We start from the raw sequence: 20,884 nt of genomic DNA, 5'->3' as shown, positions 1-20,884 counted from the left end.
GATTTGAACACATGACTTATGCAAAACTGGTTTATGGTCACAGCTTCGCTACTTCCAGGAACATTGCTGGGATTTGAAGTAATGAAATCCTTGAAGTATAACCAGGTAGCACGACATCGCGGCTATAGGGAGGATCCTATTTTTATCCTTAACCACAGGAATACGGTATAAGCTATGACATTTATACATTATACATATATAAGCTATAAGTATAAGCATAAAGTTCTAGGAAATTCAACAATAAGATGCAAATTTGGGTGTTTGAACAGCTTCATATTCTAGACTACAAGCTTAAAATATTTCGATCTCAAAAGTCACAAAAGAAGGAAGCGGGCCACGTAGCAAAAATGCAGGTATTTGATTCAGTTTATTTCTAACAGATAATACTTTTTGTTAAACATTATATATGTGTTATGTGCCACTCAGATTGAATGAAAGCTTATTCACTAAACTTTCGTTAAAATCGTCATGGCTTATTAATACTTAATGGAACATGTGCCCTTGCTGAGCTCTAATTTGGCGGACTTGGTGACAATACAATGCATGTTACAGCATTAAATAATTAAAATCACGCAGCAAAACAAATTGAGTAGAGTTGTGTCGCTGGCGAGACCTGAAGCAGCGAAACGTACTCGAGAAGACGCAGAAAGGAACAAACATAAATCCTTTCCACAATTATCAAAAAAATTTGTTCTGATATATATGTTTTTTGTTGACATATAGGCTATCAATCGAGTCTATAATCACAGAAAATAAAAAAAATATATGTATAAATACATAAGCGATAAGTCTACCTTTTTTGTAACTTCGTTTCTATTGTACACGAATCTGTTATCTAAACATTAGGTTACTACTATAGCCATTTTGATTAACTGTGACATGGCAGCACCGCTACTGCTTTGAACAGCTTTATCTGGGGTCTGCGGTTAAAACTATGAAGAAGCAAAAATACTTACAGGAGAAAAATACCGAAAATAAACACATAATTGCCAAATTTGTCGAGCGTTCTTTGTGGGAGCCTTACCCTTAAGCTTGCCATAACGCCAACGCTAGGTTCCAACACGGTTGTCAATCGAGCCACTGTTGCCTGAGTATCATAGTATCACATTATTCAAACTTGAGTTCCACGTAACATTATGATGACGATCGCACGCAAGGACTAAAATGATTATTTATAAACATATCGTAGGATATAGCACTACAATGTATGAGCTTCCTCCGTATTGGTTTTTGCAGCACTGTTTCTTGGCTTTCCTTCTTCATTAATCGAATTCTCGATAGAAATCTTACACGGAGCAGCCAAAGATGAAACTCGAGTTTTTTTATTTTTTAAATTGACTTTTTTTTAAAAGTCAATGCTACACGGTGTGAGAGAGAATAAGTCAATTTAATTATACCAAACTTTGTACAAATACTCTAAATGACACAGAAAATTGTCTTCATTGGATGTTGTGTTGTCCGTGAAAGCTTTTCGCACAACTTGATTTTATTTCCAATTTATAGTCAATAATAGTAATATCATTCCTCATAACGAGCTACAATGCAACAACTGCCTCACCCAGTATTCATGATCTACATATATACATTATTGGCTATTTTTTACATCATACTCAATCTACACACACTTTACACTCAAGGCATGGACTGTTTTTGAATGGTCAATTCAGTATGTGTCATATGACTTGGACGTATAATATGTAATTGTGTCAATTACGTGCCGTACTTAATTTTTCTATGACCCGTCAAGTTATTTATACTAAATGTGCTATAATTTCATGAATACTAAGAACACTTGTGACGTTCTTAAGAGACTTCCTATATAGGGCGTGCACAGGCAATGAACTTCGGTCTTCATTATAAAAATATAATGAGCCGCTAGAAAAGCGGTCCTTCACAAGATCTCTTGCAAGCCTTCCGCAGGTCCTTGTCTTTTCCTTGTTTTGATATATCGGTACAAACTAGGCTGCTCGATTCGAATCACTTCCAGAGTTCGGATCCTTTGCGCCTTATCTTTTGCGATTGGGTACCATACCTGCGTTCGTTCTTTGACTTTGGCAATCATCTCATCGTCAACAATATTATCATTCGTCTCTTCCAGCCACAGAAGAATACCGCACACTCGGTTGATAAGAGACACACCTATAAAAGATAGCCTCAACAAGGTTATTAGAAAGAAAAGGCAACCAAATACTTACAATCAACTCTATACTGTCTAATATAAAATATAATAAATTCTACAAAGACGTTAGATAGCATAATTCGGTGTGCTTTTCATATCATTAATACAGTGCTATTTGTTATACCTGTAGCCTTTGCGACAAGGACTCCACAAGCCTCAGTAGGCACGCGAACTCCCTGTTTCTGCAGATCTTCGAAGAAACCAACCAAGTCGAGCTGTCGTTCATAGTCATTCGTCTCCTCAGCAATATGTAATGCCTCGTTAAGGAGAGCCTGGACTATGATATCTCTTTGTGATGCGCAACATAAAAGGCAGTTTTTATAAACACTTGCGAAGCATGGAAGGATATCCCTGAGGGCACTCGGTGCCAGCTTATATATTTGTCCCAAGAGAGATATCTGAAAGTCCACGATAGAATGCAATTTTTATTTTGTTAATATCCGCCCTCACACAATTTTATATAAAAATATAAAATTCTATATGGAAATATCTAACACCTTTTGTGATACAACGCTCGTAATATAATCTCCTAAGGCACTTACGCGCAAGGCACAGAATTCCATAAAATGTAATGCCAAAAAGAATCTTGAAGGATCGAGTATTCAATGATAGGTATTTCCACTGTTTGAAATTCAGTTAACAGGTATAAGAATAATCATCCTTTGTGTAGTCTAACATTGTCTATGTTGAACAAAAATGAACAGAATACCTTTCACAGACAGAGGCAATTTTCAATGGCTTTTAACCTAAAAATACGACAAAGATAACAAACGTGTCACTAGCGAAACTCTAAGGTGAATCCTCACTAGTCCTACAGCTGGCACGGGATTAACCCTGCATTACCTCATCAGATACCACGATACTATATATGCTGTCTGAACCATGTGGCGTGATTTACAGAACCCAAAAAACAATGTCAGTCTTCAAACTGCGTACTCGTGTTTTCCTTTTTTCCACCATATGAGATACGAAAAACGCTTTTAAGATGGGTGAATTTAGTCAATATAAAATGCACCAGGACACCAGCAACTGTGATGTTTTTAGTCGCTTATGATTTCACGATTCAGTGCTAGCTGGATGAGGACTCTCCCATCTCAACAGTTTGGCTTTCTGTTAGACCCAGCTCGTCCTTAATGATTTTGTTATTGAAATTAGGGGCGTTATTAAGAGAATCTTTAAATATGCTGCTTGTAATTCCGTAACTGCCAGTGATAGTTCATACTTCCTCAACCGTTTGAAAGGTCCTGCTAGGGTGATAAAATATGCAGGGCTAAATGCGATTCTTTGTAAGTCACTACCTAGGAGTACTTTGTGCATTTAATCCCAAGTGTTTGGCACTAGAAAAAATATACTTGTTGCGATTTTGGCTCTGTAATTACACGCGCTTTTTTTATTTCATCAAGCGTACTTACCGCCTCTAGCAGTTCTTTTGATTTGACTTTTTGGAGATCTACGTTTGCGAGAAACAACAGCGCCATCCCATAGCAGCTTTTCGAATTGTCTGTCGCTAAACCGTTCTTCATGGCTTCATGAAGTAGAGGTACAATCACAGACAATGCTTCGGGCGGACAATAGCCAATCCGTTGAGATGTTTCCACCAAAGGGCGCGCATGCGTTTCCAGAAATTCCCGATTTTTGGTGAAAACTGAATGTAAAATCAACTTTACCTAGGGACGAGAACAATGAACTTATATGGAACATCTGAACATTACGCAGTACAGTTTTCTAAGCGCAGACGAAATGAATGCATTATAAGGCCAGAAGTTACGGGTACATAATGAAAATTAAATTGCTAAGAAAGGCCAAATGTCGTCTATTGCATAACAGAGTGGTGTTGTAAGTTAAAACAGTATTATAACCCTTTGTCATTGCAAAGTGGACGTATAGAAGTAAGATAAATATCCGATCCTAGGAAACGGTAAGTTCTATAATCACAATTGTCTAATGCTACTCGAAGACTACTAGGTTATCAAACACAAAACGATCGTGAAACATTGAAAAATCGGCCGATTCATGCAATAGATTAGTTTTACAAACCAGTTTTTTTTTTATTTAACACTCTCTAAAGTCAGACACGAGACCGCCGTGAAAAGCAACCCCTGTAACAAACCTGTTTGACACAACTTGAGTTCTCAGCATCTATGCGATTCACATTGTCCAACAAATCTTCGATACTAGTAAAAGCGCAGCCTGCAGCCTTTAAGGCAAGTGATACCTTCTCGCGATCTGGTGGCATTGTACACGTCCTCCGAAAAATGGCGAACTCATTCGCAGTCTAGGAATAAAAAGCAAACAAATTACGCAAGGCATCAGAATCCATATTGTGTTGGAAGCTCACGGAGTGATCTGAAGGAACGAAGCCGCCTGCATTCGTACATTCGGGTGGGTATATATGAATCTAGTCGTTGGCGCAATTCGACACGTTTTCAATCTGATTATAATCTAAAGACCCTGCCAGTTTTGCACTGGTTTTAGCCTTTGTTTACTCTGTTTTACATTAACCTGTGGCTTGCTTTCGACAGTCTGTTCTTTGCCCACGTTTTTTTCCCACTGAATTTAAAATAGACACCTTTTTCCAGTTGTCGTCAGTAATAGAATTTGCTTTATTCGGATTATTTTAATTGCTACAAGAATCAGCTTCTACAAATTGGTAGCAAAGAGTGAACTGAACTTGGCGACAGCAAAGTGCAAGTAAGACGCGCTTACTTCCACAGCAACTTCACACTGGCACTATACTCAAGCTTGGCTCACTTTGGATAAAGCGACAAAAATGACTAACAAACAATAAATATAGTGCCCGTTGAGAGCCTCAAACACTCCGACTCACCTTAAGAGTCTTTTTGAGTTAATTCATCTAGGAGTCAATGAAAATTATTATTATTATTATTATTATCGTATAATGGGGTTAAGTCCATCAAAACTATTTCGCTGAGAATTAAATTGATGTTTCATTATCATGACCGAAGCTCTGCCTACGTTTCAGTCCAGTTTCAAATCAGAATTGGCCTTACGATAAGCTCCTGTAGAAGATGAAGACTGCTTTCCTCCAGAACGCTGCTGATTAGCAGTTCAAGATCTTCTTTGGCCAACGGATCGATAAGTGCTCGTCGGAGCGATCTGCAGATGGACATTATCAACGAATCTACTAATTTCGTTGAATCGCCTCGAGCCAAACAGCGCATTAATGCCACAAGCGCACTCGTACTGGTCTGTAACCAAGAAAGGCATATGTAAGGAGGCTGAAGAATGAATAGGTCTAAGCGAATAATAGAATAAGAATAGCAACAAGCAGCAGAACCAAAAGATGTCGGCTTTGCTTAAATATAGTTAAATGACTTTTAATCAATCACTTAATTGCATGGCTTTCTTCTATCTATTATCATTTTGTGCGTAATTAGAAAAAAATACTAGAGGCCTGCTCTGAGAGGGGCCCTTAGCTGCACCAAACAAATAACCTTAGAAGATTATGTACCTATTGATTGTACTTCCGAAATCGTTGTAGAAAGCTATTTTTAATCATATGTTGCTTGGCGAGTGAAGTACAGTCCCAACATATTCAAGAGAAATTTAACGTGTAGGTGAACTAAAAAAAAGGACGAACCATTTTCTCAGTTTGACCTGACAAAAAGCTTCAAGAAAATAGCTTAGTCTATAAATAAGCAACTATCTAACCTTTGCCGAAGAGATGCACAACCGGTGAATAAAGTACACGTACATGTCGTAGAAATTCGCATTGCCGAATTCTACTTCTGCAATTATTGATTCCAGAACCCGGAGCAACGCCTTGTCATGGTCGCTCATATGCAGCCCATCGATTCGAGCGAGAAGGGTTTCGAGCTCAACTTTCGAAAATGGGGCTACGTTCTCTGACGTACCGACGGATCTAAATGATGATCTGATCGACAAATCAATTTCACTATTTTCCAACTCATCGATTGTCACATTGGGCGGAGCCGAACTCTTCGAATCATGTAACAACTGAACAATCACACAAACGCAGGTTAAGACAATGCTGTTCAAGTGGGAACGAATATGATTATACAAGCGCCAGTCAAACGGAAGGCAAAAATCACAAGTAATTAGTAAGATAAATCGATCTAATATGCTAATACTGACAGCATATAATGCTATTTGAAGTATTTATCGAGATAAAAATTTTGCTATATAAGAAAAAAGGATTTCCTCTACCTCTCAATAGATAATCAAAACAGATCCCACCTGAACTGCTGTCGACCGAATCTTACAGTAACTGTTAACTCACATCCGACACTATAGTATAACTATTTTTGACCCCTCTTTGGTGGCAGACATTGTGCAGTGATACCTCTAAAAGGCATCCTGTCAGTCGATCTCTGCACAGACTTCACACGAAACCTCGTCGAAAAAACTATTGTGGAATCTTTAGGCGCTTTTTTTGAAAAATATTTTCTACTGCACATATATCTATTGTTTTGACCCTATGTATTTCATAATTAAGAAAGCCATTAAAACTCCGGAACGGGGTTCGATACTCCCTAATTTTCTGGCAATCATAGTTGCTGAAAAAAAAAATAAGAGAAAGTAAGAGACAGTTTATTATAGAATCTGAATAATCACCTACACTGCATTCTGAATTGACGAAGTTCGTGCGTAGACCCAGTTCCATCTTTTTCTTTGTAGAAGCATCCTGCCGATTCTTTTTTCGTCGACCCATTTCGGACAGAACAAACTGATGAAAGAGTTCAGTATAGCGCTGAACCCGCTATACTACGATCGTCCAAAAACAACGGTCACAAAATAAACATTAGCACAAATGTCAATAGCGACCGCCAACAGCTTAGCTCGTCACTCATTAAACATCGGGAAAGAAGGAGCACACCGTTTGTTCGCCCGCCAATTCTACCCTTCCATATTATAAACTAAATCAGCACAATCAATAAAAACAGTCATGACAGGGAGTCCTTTAGGCTTCATCGTCGTCATCCTGCCACTTATGACACAATGACAAGAAGACAAGCAGGCCAACAATAAACGCGTGAGCAAGCGCGTTTCCAGACTCGAATTGTGTGGCGGATTTGAATTTATGCATTTTAAGTTCTAGAACTCTTCGACTTACTGTATAAGTGATTCATCGTCATTAACCCTTTGCAATCTGCTTCAGTACTTCACCCGCCTACAAAAGTATATATACCTATATGAGCACTATATGAAATTAAGTCGTTGCTTAAAGGACACCCTTTACGCGTTGTCCGTCTGTTTGTTTACTGTCTGGAATGGCCGTGAGAGCAGACGGTATCTAGGGGGTGGCACAGTGCTTTTGACCACCCTGTTACTCATATCGCTGTTCGTTCTATTGAGTCGAGCAGCTTCCATCTGCTACAACCTTCGCTGCCGCGGCGAGAAGATCGGGAGAGGGTCGGCGCACGCCCTTTCCCCCGAGACATGTGTGCCAAGATGGCGGCCAGGTATTGCAGAGCAGCAGCGGAGGACTGCAGAGTGCCCCTGTGGGGTGGGTGGTGATAGCGCCGTGATGTGAGCGCCTTAGCCAGTCTGTCATCGGCTGCTGCATTATGTTGAGTTACGTTTGGTTCCGTAGTGAAGGAGGGACAGCAACGGGCACCTTTAACATTGAAATCGGTCAGAGTGGTTCTTTGCTTATCATTCAATATGAAGCTATTATTTGATTGTGAAATGCAATTTTAATTGGTGATGTCTCCGTGTGGATGTCTCGATGATTAGAAAACATTGCATTCGTGTGTGTACTACTAGTAAATGCTCTGCAGTCCAGCCACAACTGGGGCTGCTGCTGCTGCTGCTGTTATTGCTTAGCGCAAAAGGAGAGTGCGAATATTGTGATAGATTAACAACAAAGCCCAGCGTTGATTGCTACTACGGCAATTGCCGCCGCTGTTACTATCCAGTCTACTTACCAGCAGGTTACAGCAAATACCGTTGCTGCCGTCGTCGCCGCCGTCGCCGCCGTCGCCTATTATTACCACTGGCAGTAGGACAAGCGGGTACTGCTCGGCCGGGCGCCGTTGCCATCGAATGGGTTCAGCCATTGAGCCATTTAACGATGCGTTGTTAGCGCTAATGAACGAAGGCTTGTGGGAGCATTATTGTACCGGAGTGTTCTTGCAATCATCGTTATCACTATCATCACCAGAAGGAGAAGAAGATGCAATCAGTGGCCGTAGTCGAAGCCGACATCCGACACTGACAGAAGACGCTGGCAGCGTTCTTCAGTAACGCTAATCTGCCCAAGAGTGGAGAACAAAATAAGTGAGAAGTGTCTATCCAAGGGAGTGGATCTGACCGCGTGAGTGTGGGCGTGTGTGTGTGTGTGTGTGCGGGTGTACATTTTTCTACGGCATTGTGCATCGTATGAGTGTTGCCGTATCATCTTTCTCCTAGATTTTTTGTGAGAAAGAACAGTTCAGTTGGCTGCCCAGCAAAAGAAGGGAAAACAGGCAACAAAAAAACGCAAATAGCTTATACCGGCTCCTGCTATTTCTTGGCTCATTGTACTCTGTCCTAGCACGACCTCTTCGTAACAAGCGGTTGATGTATGTGAGCGCGGTCGTCATCATTCGCGCGCTGAGTGCTGTCCTTCCTCCGACCTTTATAAAACGTCTGTCAAATATCGACGAAGTAGAGTACACGCGGCCTCGGAGTATGGAATCGTACTGGAAACGCTGGCAGTAAGCGACGGGCCTTCGCGTGCGCCCCAGCTGCTATCACATTTCTGACTGGTATCAATAAAAGTAAACCTTCTGTCGCTGCTGGCCGTTGCGTCCTGCCTCTTTTTTTTCATTTCGATACTCTTATTGATACCGTTACTGCGGGCGTGGCTGTAATAGCGATACAGGTGGTAATAGCGAATGCCTCGAATGAATACGACTTGGCCAGCACCGCTTTTGGCCGTAGCAGTTGTGGTAAGCATTACCATTAGCGATTAGATCGCTCCCGCCGCTATTGCTTCAGCAAAAACAACGTGACAACAACGGCAGCAGCTACGATCAACTCACGTTACTGTTAGAACTGCGGAGTCTACGTGAACTGTTGTTACCGTTTTTGTCAGTATTCTCTCGCACCAATTTGGCGCCGACTTCGATTTCTGCCCACAACTGGCAGCAGCAGCAGCAGCAGAAACAACAAGAGCAAGTGATCGTTGTTACTGTCATCCCTCTGGCGGTTGTCAAACGTGTCTACCCCTCGTAGCGGCCCTCTAACACATGAATAGGGCAAGGCGGATGGGGGTGTAAGTTTATTTATTAGGCAGGCATTGAATCATAGTCATTGCCTGCGCCTTAGTATGGCTATTAGCATAATGTCGTTGTTATAGCTCTTTACGTTCTGCTAACACCGCTTGGAGCGATTAGAAAATGCAATTTAATTCTAAACAGTAACTACAATGGTAGAAACGACGAAGTGCAAGAAAAGTCAATCATCGAAAACAAGGACATAAGACACCTTAAAATCTACATGTCCTGTCAACGAGAGCAAGATTTCCAGTTACGGATACAGCTATAAGGTCATCGTCAATCGAAAAAACGATATACTATTTTTATTACTGCATCTAGGCTCTACACATTTTTCTATACGACAATAACAATACTGCTAAGTAATCTGCGATGCCGCTCCTCTCGTTGGCGTCACTCGAAAAATGAAAATGGCAATTTTTTTTGCTGCCGCTGTCCCAGCTTATTGATGTGGCTGCTAGAATTCGCGCACTCGACTCTTGTTTTGATCTGCGACAGCCACGACGCCAGCGGCCTCAATCTGTTTCGAATTAACTAGCAGCCAGTCGACGTAGGCGCAAACGGAATCGGAGATCGCGCTGAAGAACGTCTTCATCTGTCAAGATACGTATGACGAACATTAGTAGTGACTGGATACAGCAAGCAAGCAACAGGGCAAAAGCAAAAAACGAACCAGGAAAAGACAGACACGAAAGGTCGCGTTGAACGGCTCGGATTGAAAACGTTATGATGATGGCAATGACAACGGTAACGAACGATCTCCGAAAATTCTGACTGAGCCCTTTGAGAGAAAAACCATCGACAACATACGAAGGCAGGCGTATTTTTATTAATAGGCACCAACAAATGCAGCAGCAGCAGCACCGCTATCATCAAATATAGCAAAACTGTAGCCCGGCCCGGCCCTAGTCGACAGTGTAGTCAAGTAGTCAATCGCAGGATCAGTAATTAGTGCAGTGGGCAAGTGAAATCTATTGTTTTCCGTACATCAGTAAGTCGCGTATCATTGTGGCTGTGTGTGTAACTGAAAGCAGTAAAAATGTGTGACAAAGTGAAGGTCGCGGTCAGGGTGCGGCCTCTCAACAGGCGAGGTAAGTGGACAACCCAACGAAACGATCGATCGATCGTTCGTTTTCATACGTATGTGTAACTTAATCAATATAAATAAATAGTACGCGATCAAATCACGCGTCAAATGGAAAGGTGAAAGTGCGACACTGACAGAAATAGACAGACAGAAAGTTAAAGGGACGATGTACTCCAGCTGTTATCATGTACCTGGTACAGTGCGATGATGCTTACATAAATATGTATATACTCATGTTAGTGGTAGAGGGACTTGCATTAAAGTCGTCTTGTCTACGTCCTAACAAAAACTAGTCGTATCGCTAACACCGTGCTGGAGAGGTGAACCGAAGTGGGCTCCTTTATTTAGAAATCGAGCTGACGGATAAATGGGGCTAATTCGAAAGACGTTGTCATGCTTTACAGATCTCAACTAGCAAGATAATACTTTTCGTCTAGTAAAAAGGCAGGACGATCAGATGACTCAGCATCGATTCCCAATGAAAGTATCTGCACTGTACCATAACACCATTGAAAAGCAACGAAACTATCTACGCGGCGTTCTACAATACCCAACTCGATTACTTGAATAGTAATGAAACCGGTGATTCACACAGTTTTAGACCAGATCTTTATCGGATTATTTGTTGTCGCTGGCATTTTTCTCGCTAGCAGTATTTGCATTAACAAATGCAGAACAGTTAATCAGTTAGAGAGCGAGAGAGAGAGATAAACCAAACAAATTGCCGTCTTTTTCTATTCGACACAGCAGCGTCATATCTGAAGTTATCTATTAGTATTTGTTTGAAGCATTCGTCCCGTCGACTCCAGTGGCTCGACAGCTGTAACGCGGCACTAGCTTTTCGAATGCCCTTGGAAACAGCGGCTCACGGCGGTACGGCGGCTCTCCTGCTGCCGCCTGTTCGTCCGCCAATTTCGTCTGTCAGGCCTGCTTGGACCTGGGGCAACAGACTACAAGCGATTGCGGTCGACGACGAACAAACGGGGCGAATATGGAAGGTTGTTTGATGAATGCTGAATCTTGCGCGGTGGCAACGGCAACTGTGCTAGTGGTCGCCATAGAAGCGACAGCGGCACCCGCAACATAGCACTCCGCGCGGTGCAGAGGAGAACTAGCTTTTATATATATGTCACTACCGTAGATATATCTACACTAGTGATCTTCGAAGCAGCCGTTCGACTACGGCCACAGGAGCGGTGGAGGCGTGATAGTGCCTTATGCGTGTAAGTTTTGTGGGATGTCTAGGCAAACTGTTCATCGCCTATTCATCCTCTTTTCCTTCATACCCAGTATACGACGCGCGCGGGATCTCGACAGGACCCGATCAGTTTTCGCAGCGGATTGCTTCTACGCATATATGTATAGGCGTATAACGTCGTCTCCACGGTGAACTTGAGAGTTGGAAGCTGGATCAGTTGTAGAAAATATTGCGCAATTTTGTAATTACTGTCAGCTCCTCGAATCGTATCCAAGTCTGTTGCTGTTTAAGGTACCTACCTCCAGAAAACGAAATGGAGACAACCTTATATTGACAGCCATCAAACCGGATCGATTTGACGTCGTTTTTTGCTGACCATATAAGGTTAACAGGAGTTGCTTTCGAGGATCTTGATGGACACCATTATGGTTGTCTGGCTTGATATAGAACTTGATATGGTATGGAACGAGTAGATTTTCTATACGCACCCTCTGGATGCTAAGCGATTGCGCTGAACTATAGAAAAATACACGTATATCTTTAGGAAATGTTAATGGTTAATAATAGAACGAGTAACACGTATATTTTGATAATCAATTCCCGTTAATATTACTAGCATTATAATGACGGCTGCGTCGGTTCTACAGAAATTTGAAGAGGGATTCGTACGGCTATTCCGTGGCGTCGCTGGGTCACATGCCGGATAAGGTACTGCGAAACAAGAAGTGCAAACTGATACATCAATGCGAAGTATGCTGGGCATCGTGTTAGTTTGAAAAGATCGTTTCGTATCTATTCTGATTAGAAGAAGTCATTTCCTGGAGAGAGAGTACATCGTACGATTATCCGTTGCACGGTCACTTTGCGTTGGCGGCGAACAGGCCAGGGACGCCCTTGTCAGGCCAGGCATTCGCTAGAAAGCGTTGACTACTTGGAATCGTCCAGATCTCTTAAATAGTCAGACGTCTATATAGAAATTGTGGTGATTAGTATGTTAAAGAAACCATGTTATCTTTGAGCTGCATGGGCACCAGCTATAACTCATAATTTAATTTACATTGCTCCTCAATCATCGTGAAAACTATGCCACGCTCTTTTAGAGAATCCAGTGCATTTGCTGGATGACTGAATGCCGCCCGAGTACTTGAAAATTATGACGGACAAATTATGTTTGTTTATAACGTTAGGGCGGTTAGGCGCGATAAATTCGTCCAATTACGTCAAATTAACTTAAACCTTCACCAAAGTGTCGCTGGTAAACTGGCCAGGCTGAACTGCACGCTTCCTATTGCATCATTATGTATAGATAGTCACTATAAAGAATAGCTGGACTGATATGAAAATTGTAGTTACGTTCGCCTCAACTCGTGTTTTCGTGTATTGCGGACGGTGATTAAAGGTGCACTATTTGAATACACAGGTGTCGTTAAGGTGGCAAGAAGGACAGAGGGGATAGAAAAAAGGAAGAAAAAAGTAGACTGTGTGGGAGGCCCGCGATTTCACTTTGTGCCGCCCCTTCCGTTTTTTTCCCTAAGTGCCCAGATAATTGTAGAAAAGAGAGCTGAACATTTACTGGCCCTGCCTCAGTTCAATCTTTCTCGAGCTCGCCACGCTGGCCATGTCCAATAGAATTGCGAGGTTTAAAGGGCGTACGCATACACACAAGCCTAGAAATACGCAGGTCGGCAGTAGGCCCATGGCTAGGGACTATTTTTCCAAGTGTGTCTGGATTGGAATACGTACAAATATAATTTCGCGGTGGATTCATTGCGATAACGAGTCAACAGCATCGAGTCCGCTAATACTGGTCAGTTATTAGACATCACCCAAACGTGTTGTAGCGTTATTGATAGCGTTTCACGGCTAGCGTATGGGAACTTACTTTCCCACAGCTTCGTTCGTGTTTTGGACCTGTCTTGAAAGGAGCGCATAAACTAACAATCGCCTTAAGTTCACCTTGGAATCATCACTGCTAGTCTCGTTCCAAGAAAATGGGCGTCAGTTAACTAATAACTATGGTAATTTTAGTTGTTCAAAAATAGCGTTTCAACTTAGAGTATTGAATGTTTGAATTATATATGTAATATAATAGAAAATATTATAAAAATAATATAACAACAAAATATAAAACATTGCTTTATTTGGATATTTCAAAGACCCAGCAGATCTTTTTGTTGAAGTACCTGGTTATTGTGATAATTACGCAATTGATTTACGTGTTGTTTGCGTGGTAACCTGCCAATCGGGCCGCTAAATGCGTTTCCGATAGAATTAACTCTTAAGATGTCTATTGCTTAAGCAATTGTTGCCGGCACTACCATTTTAATTACGATAACTCGTTGTATACGTTATATTTTCTGGATACTTTGATACAATGGCTTTTGAGCCTTTTTTCTTATTACGGTTCGTGACCCGAAGGACGAAACGAAACGGAAAATTTTGACGTAGTTATGAAATTATTTACATAGTTTCGGTTAAAGTCGTTGTTGCTGCCATTACTGTGTTTAGGTTGTTGGCAGAATGAGAGCTATGCCAGTTACGTATTCGTTAATCTGGAATGATCCAGCGTATCCTAACCTAAATCGACTTCCGCGTATTCGAAACCATTGCTCAGCGGTCTTCCTTATCGGAAAGTTACAACTGTGGCTCTTGAAATCATTCGTGAGTTGACGTTATGCAAGGCTGTAGAGCAGATTGCATCGATCTATCGACGGAAGACATGATCGCACTAAAAAAATCTGGATTAGATACGATCTCTTCGTAGACAGTATTGCTGGCTGGCATTGTCCTTTATATGCTCTTAGAACAGAAAGCGGAATGACGAACGTAAGAATGTAAAAGAAAATGACAGTCAACGGTGTGGAACTAACAGCGAAAGATTTGCGACGTGTTAGAAGCTGCATATTGTTACAAGCATTGTCTAGTTACAACGCAAAGATCAGGTAGCGAAATCAGCCCATCGCTTATCAATGCGCGGCGAGGACGAACGCCTTGCTTCGAAAAAACTATTATAATCACTATGTCAGATTCACTAATAATAAACAGAACGCGTATATCTTGTTTGCATTATCGATCTATCGATTCATTTAATTAGAATTGCTAATTATGTTATTGTTGTTGTTGTTGTTGTTGTTATTACGGTTTTTCAGAATAGAAGTGACTAGCTTATTTCGCAGTCCTATTGATGCGATTTTTATTAACAATGAATGACGTTCTGCTATATATATATATATATATATATATATGTCGCACTAGAGTAACTTATTTTCAGGCGATAAAATATAGTTGAATATCCTATTCCATAACATGAAAAGGGTCTAACCAGTAGCGACTAGAATCATTAGATTCGCTATTATCGATCCCTAGCTGAGGGGTGTCGACGTGCATATTACGGCGGCAAATTCGAAAACCATCAGGGCCCAACCGGAATAACCAAACGTGTATCGTCTTTAGTTCGTTAATAACAAATAAACGGCGTACGACTTTCCTAAGATACTGTTTGGTAATCTGTTTCTCAGTATTGCCTGTCCGTTTCGATTCGTCAATGTTTTTGTGTTTATGCGTTATTGGATACTCGTTACGTAGCGTCTAAAGCGTAGTCAAGTTCTCGCATTGTCAGTAGAACTGACGTTTTAGGGTAGCGGCCTCTTGCACTCGAAACTACTTTCGTATTGGGCTAGCTTCAGAGACTAGGTAAAAAGGAGCACGCGTAAAGATGTTTGTTGATCGTTACAAGTGACCAAGGCGTCCATTGAATTTAGTGATTCAACTAAATTGCGTAAAATTATTTTTTTGATTGCCCAAATAATTCGGCAATGGCTATTATTTGGGCTATCAAGCAAACCTGTGCACTCATTTCAGCATTTGCCCTTTTCACAATTCGCTTCAGTAGATAGTAAAGCTTCTAAGTAACTGTAAATTCTCAAATGATCGAGAAAATAGAAACGTTACTATTGTCAAAGGCACGTTTAGTGTATCAGTCTATAGTACGTGTTCTTGACAAATTGCAACACAAACTACCAATTGATAGAGCTGTGCGAGGGATTGTTTCACCCATAAACAAGGATGATAAGTCTAGCACTAAAAATATTGTCCATATATATAGCACTATGTCCATTGTCTTGAAGAATGTATAAACGAAAATTATTTGCTCACAAATACAGAATAACTGCTGCAAAAAAGGACGTTACATATACTGCCAATCGTAGCCGAGCCTGGCACGATAGCCAGGAGCAATGTTTATAGATTGCATGTCTACACATCTTTGGATCTCTGCACCTAACTGCTAACAGCTCAATCGGTCTAATCTAAGCAGGCTTACTTATTCGCTTCTTTAAGTTGTAACCCTTCTCCGACTTATGCTTTGCGGGCTTATATTTTCAAGAGCGACATATCTACTGCCAGCTACACCAGCCGGATAATATACTATACAACAGATGGTCCAACGAGATATATATATTAAAAAAGGAGTGAAAAAATTCGCTTGTAATCCCGCGTCCTGCCACTGTACCCGCCTTGCCGTTGAGCTGCTTTTTTGTCTGTCTTGATATATTTTTAGAAACTGTTGCAATAGGATCAGCAACTGGCGTTTTTAACTGTATAACTGGGTCTGCAAACATCTCATTCACTTGATGATCGTGCTAACATGAATGCTGCTGCTCCTGCTTTGATGGTGCTGATGATAGCAATGACACCCATAAAGTATATGGGTGTCTGGGGTGACTACATGTTTATTATGTTTACTGTGCGCTGGAGTCAGTGAGGGGGAAAGGAGCAGTGGGCGTAGGTTCGTTCGTCTGAGGCAAGAGGGCTGCCGATAACGGCCACCGCCAATGTCGTTGACATCGACAGCAACAACGCAACGTCTTGACAGCAACGCGAGCACTGGCCGCTGGATTGTGGGTTACGAAGTCTGCTGTAGAGAAGAAGCTACCGGCTGGCAGACTGCACTGCTTTCCTTCTCCAATAACAACACGGTTCGCCATTGACGATGCGTACGTTGATCTGTTACAAACGTATTGCTTCTGTCGCCATATGGCCATTGTTAGTAAATGGTGTTTGCGGAGCTTATGTCTAGAGAGGGTGTAGAGAGGGTGTAGTGTAATGGGAAGGAAGTACGCGAAAAAGTACGCATAAACGCCCTTGTGGATGGCTAGTTTGACGCAGAAGATCGCTTGCTTTGTATGTTGTTGTCGTTATTACTGTGGTAGTTGTTGCCTGTCTCATTTATTGAAGACACGTTTGCCGTTGTCAGCGTTGTTGGCTGTCGATGCGTGAAGTGTCACGGCACGCTTGTGTTCGTAGCTGATGATAGCTTATTGCTGTTACATTGGCCATTTTTTACGGGGAAGAGTGTTTAGTTTGCTTGCGTTTCAGCAGTACCAATTGGCGGGAACTAAGATCAACTGAATGAGTCGTTCAAGAATAATAATAACGGAATTGCAATCCTCTGAAAAAATCACCGGCGGTGTTTCCCTGCAACGGAGTTTTGCTGGAAGGTACTTTTTAGAAACATCATTGCTGAGAAAGCAAGCAGCTTGCGGTGGAGAAAACAGTCGGAAGGCCGTAAGGGCCTGTGTGCTGAATAACACGAACAGGTGCAGCACACAGATAGGTCGCGCCGCCGCCGCATAGTTAGTCTATAATAATCAATTTAATGGTGGTGTCCAGCCGCATGACATGTACATTCATGCGCGGATGTGCGCAGCGGCTATTGGCAATGACTCACGTACACATTTTAATGTTGTTCCTAATGGCCGCTACCTTTCATTGGCAACAAACCTCGCTATTGCAGGATACTTTCTATAGTTGCGTTGCACTAATTATCAAGAACCGCACAAATAGATATTTTATAGAGGCAGATATCTTCCGCACCGATATCGACTTACATATGTTTAGAAAGTGACCCTTCATAGGAAACGACTCAAGCCATTCAACTTCTATGCCGCAACGCGTCGGACGCGTCTCGGCCCGATGAATAAACTGTTCTTCGATGTCCTCTTTGGCAAATGCCTCGCAATGTGCAGTAGAGCTTAAAGATGAAAGCGGTGCACGAGCCAACATAGGGACAGATAGAAGACATTTTCATATTTAGCTGCTTCTAGACATCATTGTGCCGAGTGATTTGAGATTGAAATCTAATATTTATAGAAGTTTGCCGTAGTTACTCCTGTGAGTTAACTTTCCATCAAAAGCAGTTAGTGCGCCAGCTTACCACACGATTGGGACACTTTGTTTTTTGACACAAGTGAAGAACTCGCTTTGACGACGGAAACTGCTGCAGTTACGGTGGCTCCACTACGAAAAGATGTCGAGCACGACAAAGTCGCAATTTCAATAATCGGAAGAAGTTATGGGCTTTGGGCGAATCTTGGAGGAACGGCCCGCGCCCCTCGTAGCTTAGGCATATTTTCACAATACTTACAGCTGCGAAATATGAATAAATGATCTGAACATCGGTAAACGTTGTCTAGAAAATAGCGTGACCACAAGTTAACTTTTTGAATGTAATGCGAATGGTAGAAATGCAAAAAAAATATGAATTTGCTTATTGCAAAGCACAATACGGTAATAACCCTGTTCTTTTTTGGTCCCTGCTGTCAGGACTCAAAGCCAATTAATGCCGAGGCAATGTTCTAATTGAAGATCAACTGCGGAATTAGACAATCGTAAATGTTAAACAAACAATTTTTCGAACTCATCTAAGAGGTTGTCGTCTGCTGTGGGACAACAAGCCTCATTTCGGGTGCTGTAGTATCGACCCACATCACCGTCTTTATATGTACGTGTAGTTTTTTCAAATACCAGTTTGACGGAACAGGTATTTGAAAAAAGCTGACTCCAATGTTGCGGCAAATGCGGCTGGCAATAATCGTAATAAAAATTACAGAAAATCTGATTATTTTGAATTAAGGCCACGCTCGATATTATCGTGATTGGCAACACAGAGCTATATAGTATTGCACATACATATAAAACGGTGATGTGGGTCGATACTACAGCACCCGAAATGAGGCTTGTTGTCCTACAGCAGACGATAACCTCTTAGATGAGTTCAAAAAATTGTTTGTTGAACATTCACTATTGTCTAATTCCGCAGATGATCTTCAGTTAGAACATTTGCTTTTCATACTCCGTTGCAGTGTATACAGCTTATGTTGAGGAGGAGTATACGTTACTTCTCTATATGCGCCTTCTTTTTCCGTCCACCATCTAACCATGCCAGTTTTGTACAAAAACAGAATTCGGCAACTTTGCATAAAGACACAACTGCTTCGCAAAGGTGTTTCTTTACGTGCCTTATGCTTGTACCTATTTTGTTACCCTAACCTTTTGGCTTTCGTCGTTCATCAAGAGGGAAATAACCTCTTAACTTTACGCTTATATGCCATTTTCTTTTTGCATATATGCATATCCTTTAATATTGATCATACATGAACCACTGTTAGGGAAGTCGTCCTATTGGACGTACAAAGCTTTCCTAGAGCAGTATTCAAAGACACCCTATGGGTGTCTGTCGTTACCGCTGTACATAATATAGACGCTGTTGCTCACGTTCTCCATCAGTCCAAACAGGGAAACTACAATTATGGCGTATGTGACATGAGAACGTCAGGGGCTTTAGCGAAAGGCAGACGGTGAAGAGGCAGAATTTACAATTTAAGTGGTTCGAAAGATGAAGCGACTATATGAAACAGAATTTTTCTGTCTTTGTTTGCTTCTTTAGGGCCTTCTAAGTGTGTCTTCGTTTTCTGTGTTCGTTTTGCGCAAAGAGAAACGGATATGGAGTGCAGCAGGGAGTCAAGAAAAGGGGCTAAGAAAGAAAATATAGTCATTATCATTTTTTGGGGAAAACATGCACAGCCACCGCGGGAATAAATATGCCTACCGAGCAATTAAGGGTAACGGCCAATAGTTGCAAAGGTTTAACACCAGAAGGCTAAATGACTATGACTGTGTGAGTAGAAAGTAGCAAGGTGACTCCAGTATATTTAATAGAATTATGGCAGAGGTGAATGGTTACACCATCTTTTCTTTCGTTTCCTATTATCTTATCTCGTTTCATTTTTTGTGGATATACATTCCTGGCAATAAAACGACTCGTATCTGTTTAGTGAGTGCAAATTTTTGTAGAATAATTCCATTGCATGCATATAGTACTTGCAGAAATGCCTGCTCAGTCGACGACAAAGTGGCCCTTTTCCCCGATTCAATTCCACACAACAACGCGGAAAATTCAAAATCTTGAGCTAGCTTATGCCCATGAAGTGAAAATAGTGGACAGGGAATCTGAAAACAAACGATACATAAACGAAGTGTAGCTTAAATTTAGCATGCTGAGATTAAAAAAAAAAAGATAAACATAAGTGCATTCAGGGTTTATTAGTATATGGATGAAAAAACGTTGTATTTACTTTTGGAGGTGAAAACATCAGCGTGTTTTGCATGTTTCTTTTCGCTTAGAAAAGTTATCCCGTTATTAATACTGCTTTAGCAGGGTCACACTTGTGTAACACTATTAGCTATTCCACTGTTACACGGATCAGCAAACTTTCGACCTTAGTAATAACGAGAAATCGTCAACTTCTAGTTTGTTAAAAAAAAAATGTAGGTATGTTGATACCTTTGCTTTCCTTATTCGATCTAAATATATAATCCGTTATGATATAGCTTCCTGTAAATTGACTATCGATTTTTTTTACAACTGTCCAACGCTTTGATTTAAAATCGATTCGTCGCGAGCTTCATCAACGGGTCTTGATCCGAATAGTAAGCTTCTTCAATTAATAAACGTATGAGAACGCGCAAGAACTGCCGAGGTGGCGCTGTACCCGGGCATTGTTCTTGCATGTTAAGGAAACAGGATGAAACGAACGCCACAAGTCGATAATCTACTATAAGTGATCGCCACTGATCCTGCCTTGAATATGAATGAAAAGACTCGCGTGAGCTCTTTTCACTGTTTCAGCTCGGTAGATGTTCAAAATGTGTTTTATTTGGAACTCTTGCAGTATTTTGTATGTGTACTTTTTTGTCTACCCTGGTATTTACGGTTATCGACCATAGTCTATCTATATGCAGCTACAAAGATGAATTAGTACATTGTCGTTATAGCTACCAAACAGGATTCATACCGAAAGCTATCGATAAAAAAAAAGTCAAGTACTTTTTTACGATAA

At 41.3% G+C, this 20,884-nt stretch overlaps 2 protein-coding genes across 6 annotated transcripts in view; one reads left to right on the top strand and one right to left on the bottom strand.

The window, feature by feature from the left end:
• Positions 1-1,442: 1,442 nt before the first annotated feature.
• Positions 1,443-7,056, bottom strand: LOC111246517 (uncharacterized). Of its 2 annotated transcripts, none has more exons than XM_022796252.2 (7): positions 6,780-7,056; positions 5,852-6,157; positions 5,191-5,388; positions 4,290-4,454; positions 3,592-3,846; positions 2,304-2,577; positions 1,443-2,139 (listed from the first exon to the last, which is right to left on the bottom strand). In XM_022796252.2, exons 1-7 carry the CDS (start codon positions 6,870-6,872, stop codon positions 1,892-1,894), a joined length of 1,539 nt encoding a protein of 512 aa, XP_022651987.1. In that variant the 5' UTR covers positions 6,873-7,056; the 3' UTR covers positions 1,443-1,891. The 2 variants fall into 2 exon arrangements, with proteins under 2 accessions (XP_022651987.1, XP_086839658.1); XM_086983532.1 differs by lacking the exon at positions 6,780-7,056 and adding an exon at positions 6,398-6,683.
• Positions 7,057-7,555: 499 nt separating this feature from the next.
• Positions 7,556-20,884, top strand: part of LOC111246512 (kinesin-like protein KIF13A) — a 75,578-nt gene continuing 62,249 nt past the window's right edge. Inside the window, exon 1 of one of the 4 annotated variants that reach the window (XM_086983515.1) lies at positions 7,556-10,511. Coding sequence is in view for 3 of the 4 variants with exons in the window: in XM_022796228.2 (XP_022651963.1) it covers positions 10,460-10,511 (52 nt within the window). In the remaining variant the exon portion in view is untranslated. The remainder of the gene's footprint in view (positions 10,512-20,884) is intronic. The other 3 variants (XM_022796228.2, XM_086983512.1, XM_022796234.2) reach the window with 3 other exon arrangements.

The sequence above is a fragment of the Varroa destructor genome, unplaced genomic scaffold, assembly GCF_002443255.2.
Source record: "Varroa destructor unplaced genomic scaffold, Vdes_3.0 BEIS01000003.1, whole genome shotgun sequence".
Taxonomy (NCBI): Eukaryota; Metazoa; Arthropoda; class Arachnida; order Mesostigmata; family Varroidae; genus Varroa; species Varroa destructor.
Note: the sequence above shows the minus strand (reverse complement) of the source record. Positions and strands in the feature narration are given on the sequence as shown.

Bases quoted from the DNA above. Each gene is read 5' to 3' on its own strand.
- LOC111246517 (XM_022796252.2), bottom strand. From the start codon at position 6,872: ATGGGTCGACGAAAAAAGAATCGGCAGGATGCTTCTACAAAGAAAAAG. The intron at 2,578-3,591 runs GTAAGTACGCTT...GTGGACTTTCAG, and splicing joins CAAAAGAACTGCTAGAGGCG to ATATCTCTCTTGGGACAAAT. The intron at 2,140-2,303 runs GTATAACAAATA...TATCTTTTATAG, and splicing joins CCTTGTCGCAAAGGCTACAG to GTGTGTCTCTTATCAACCGA.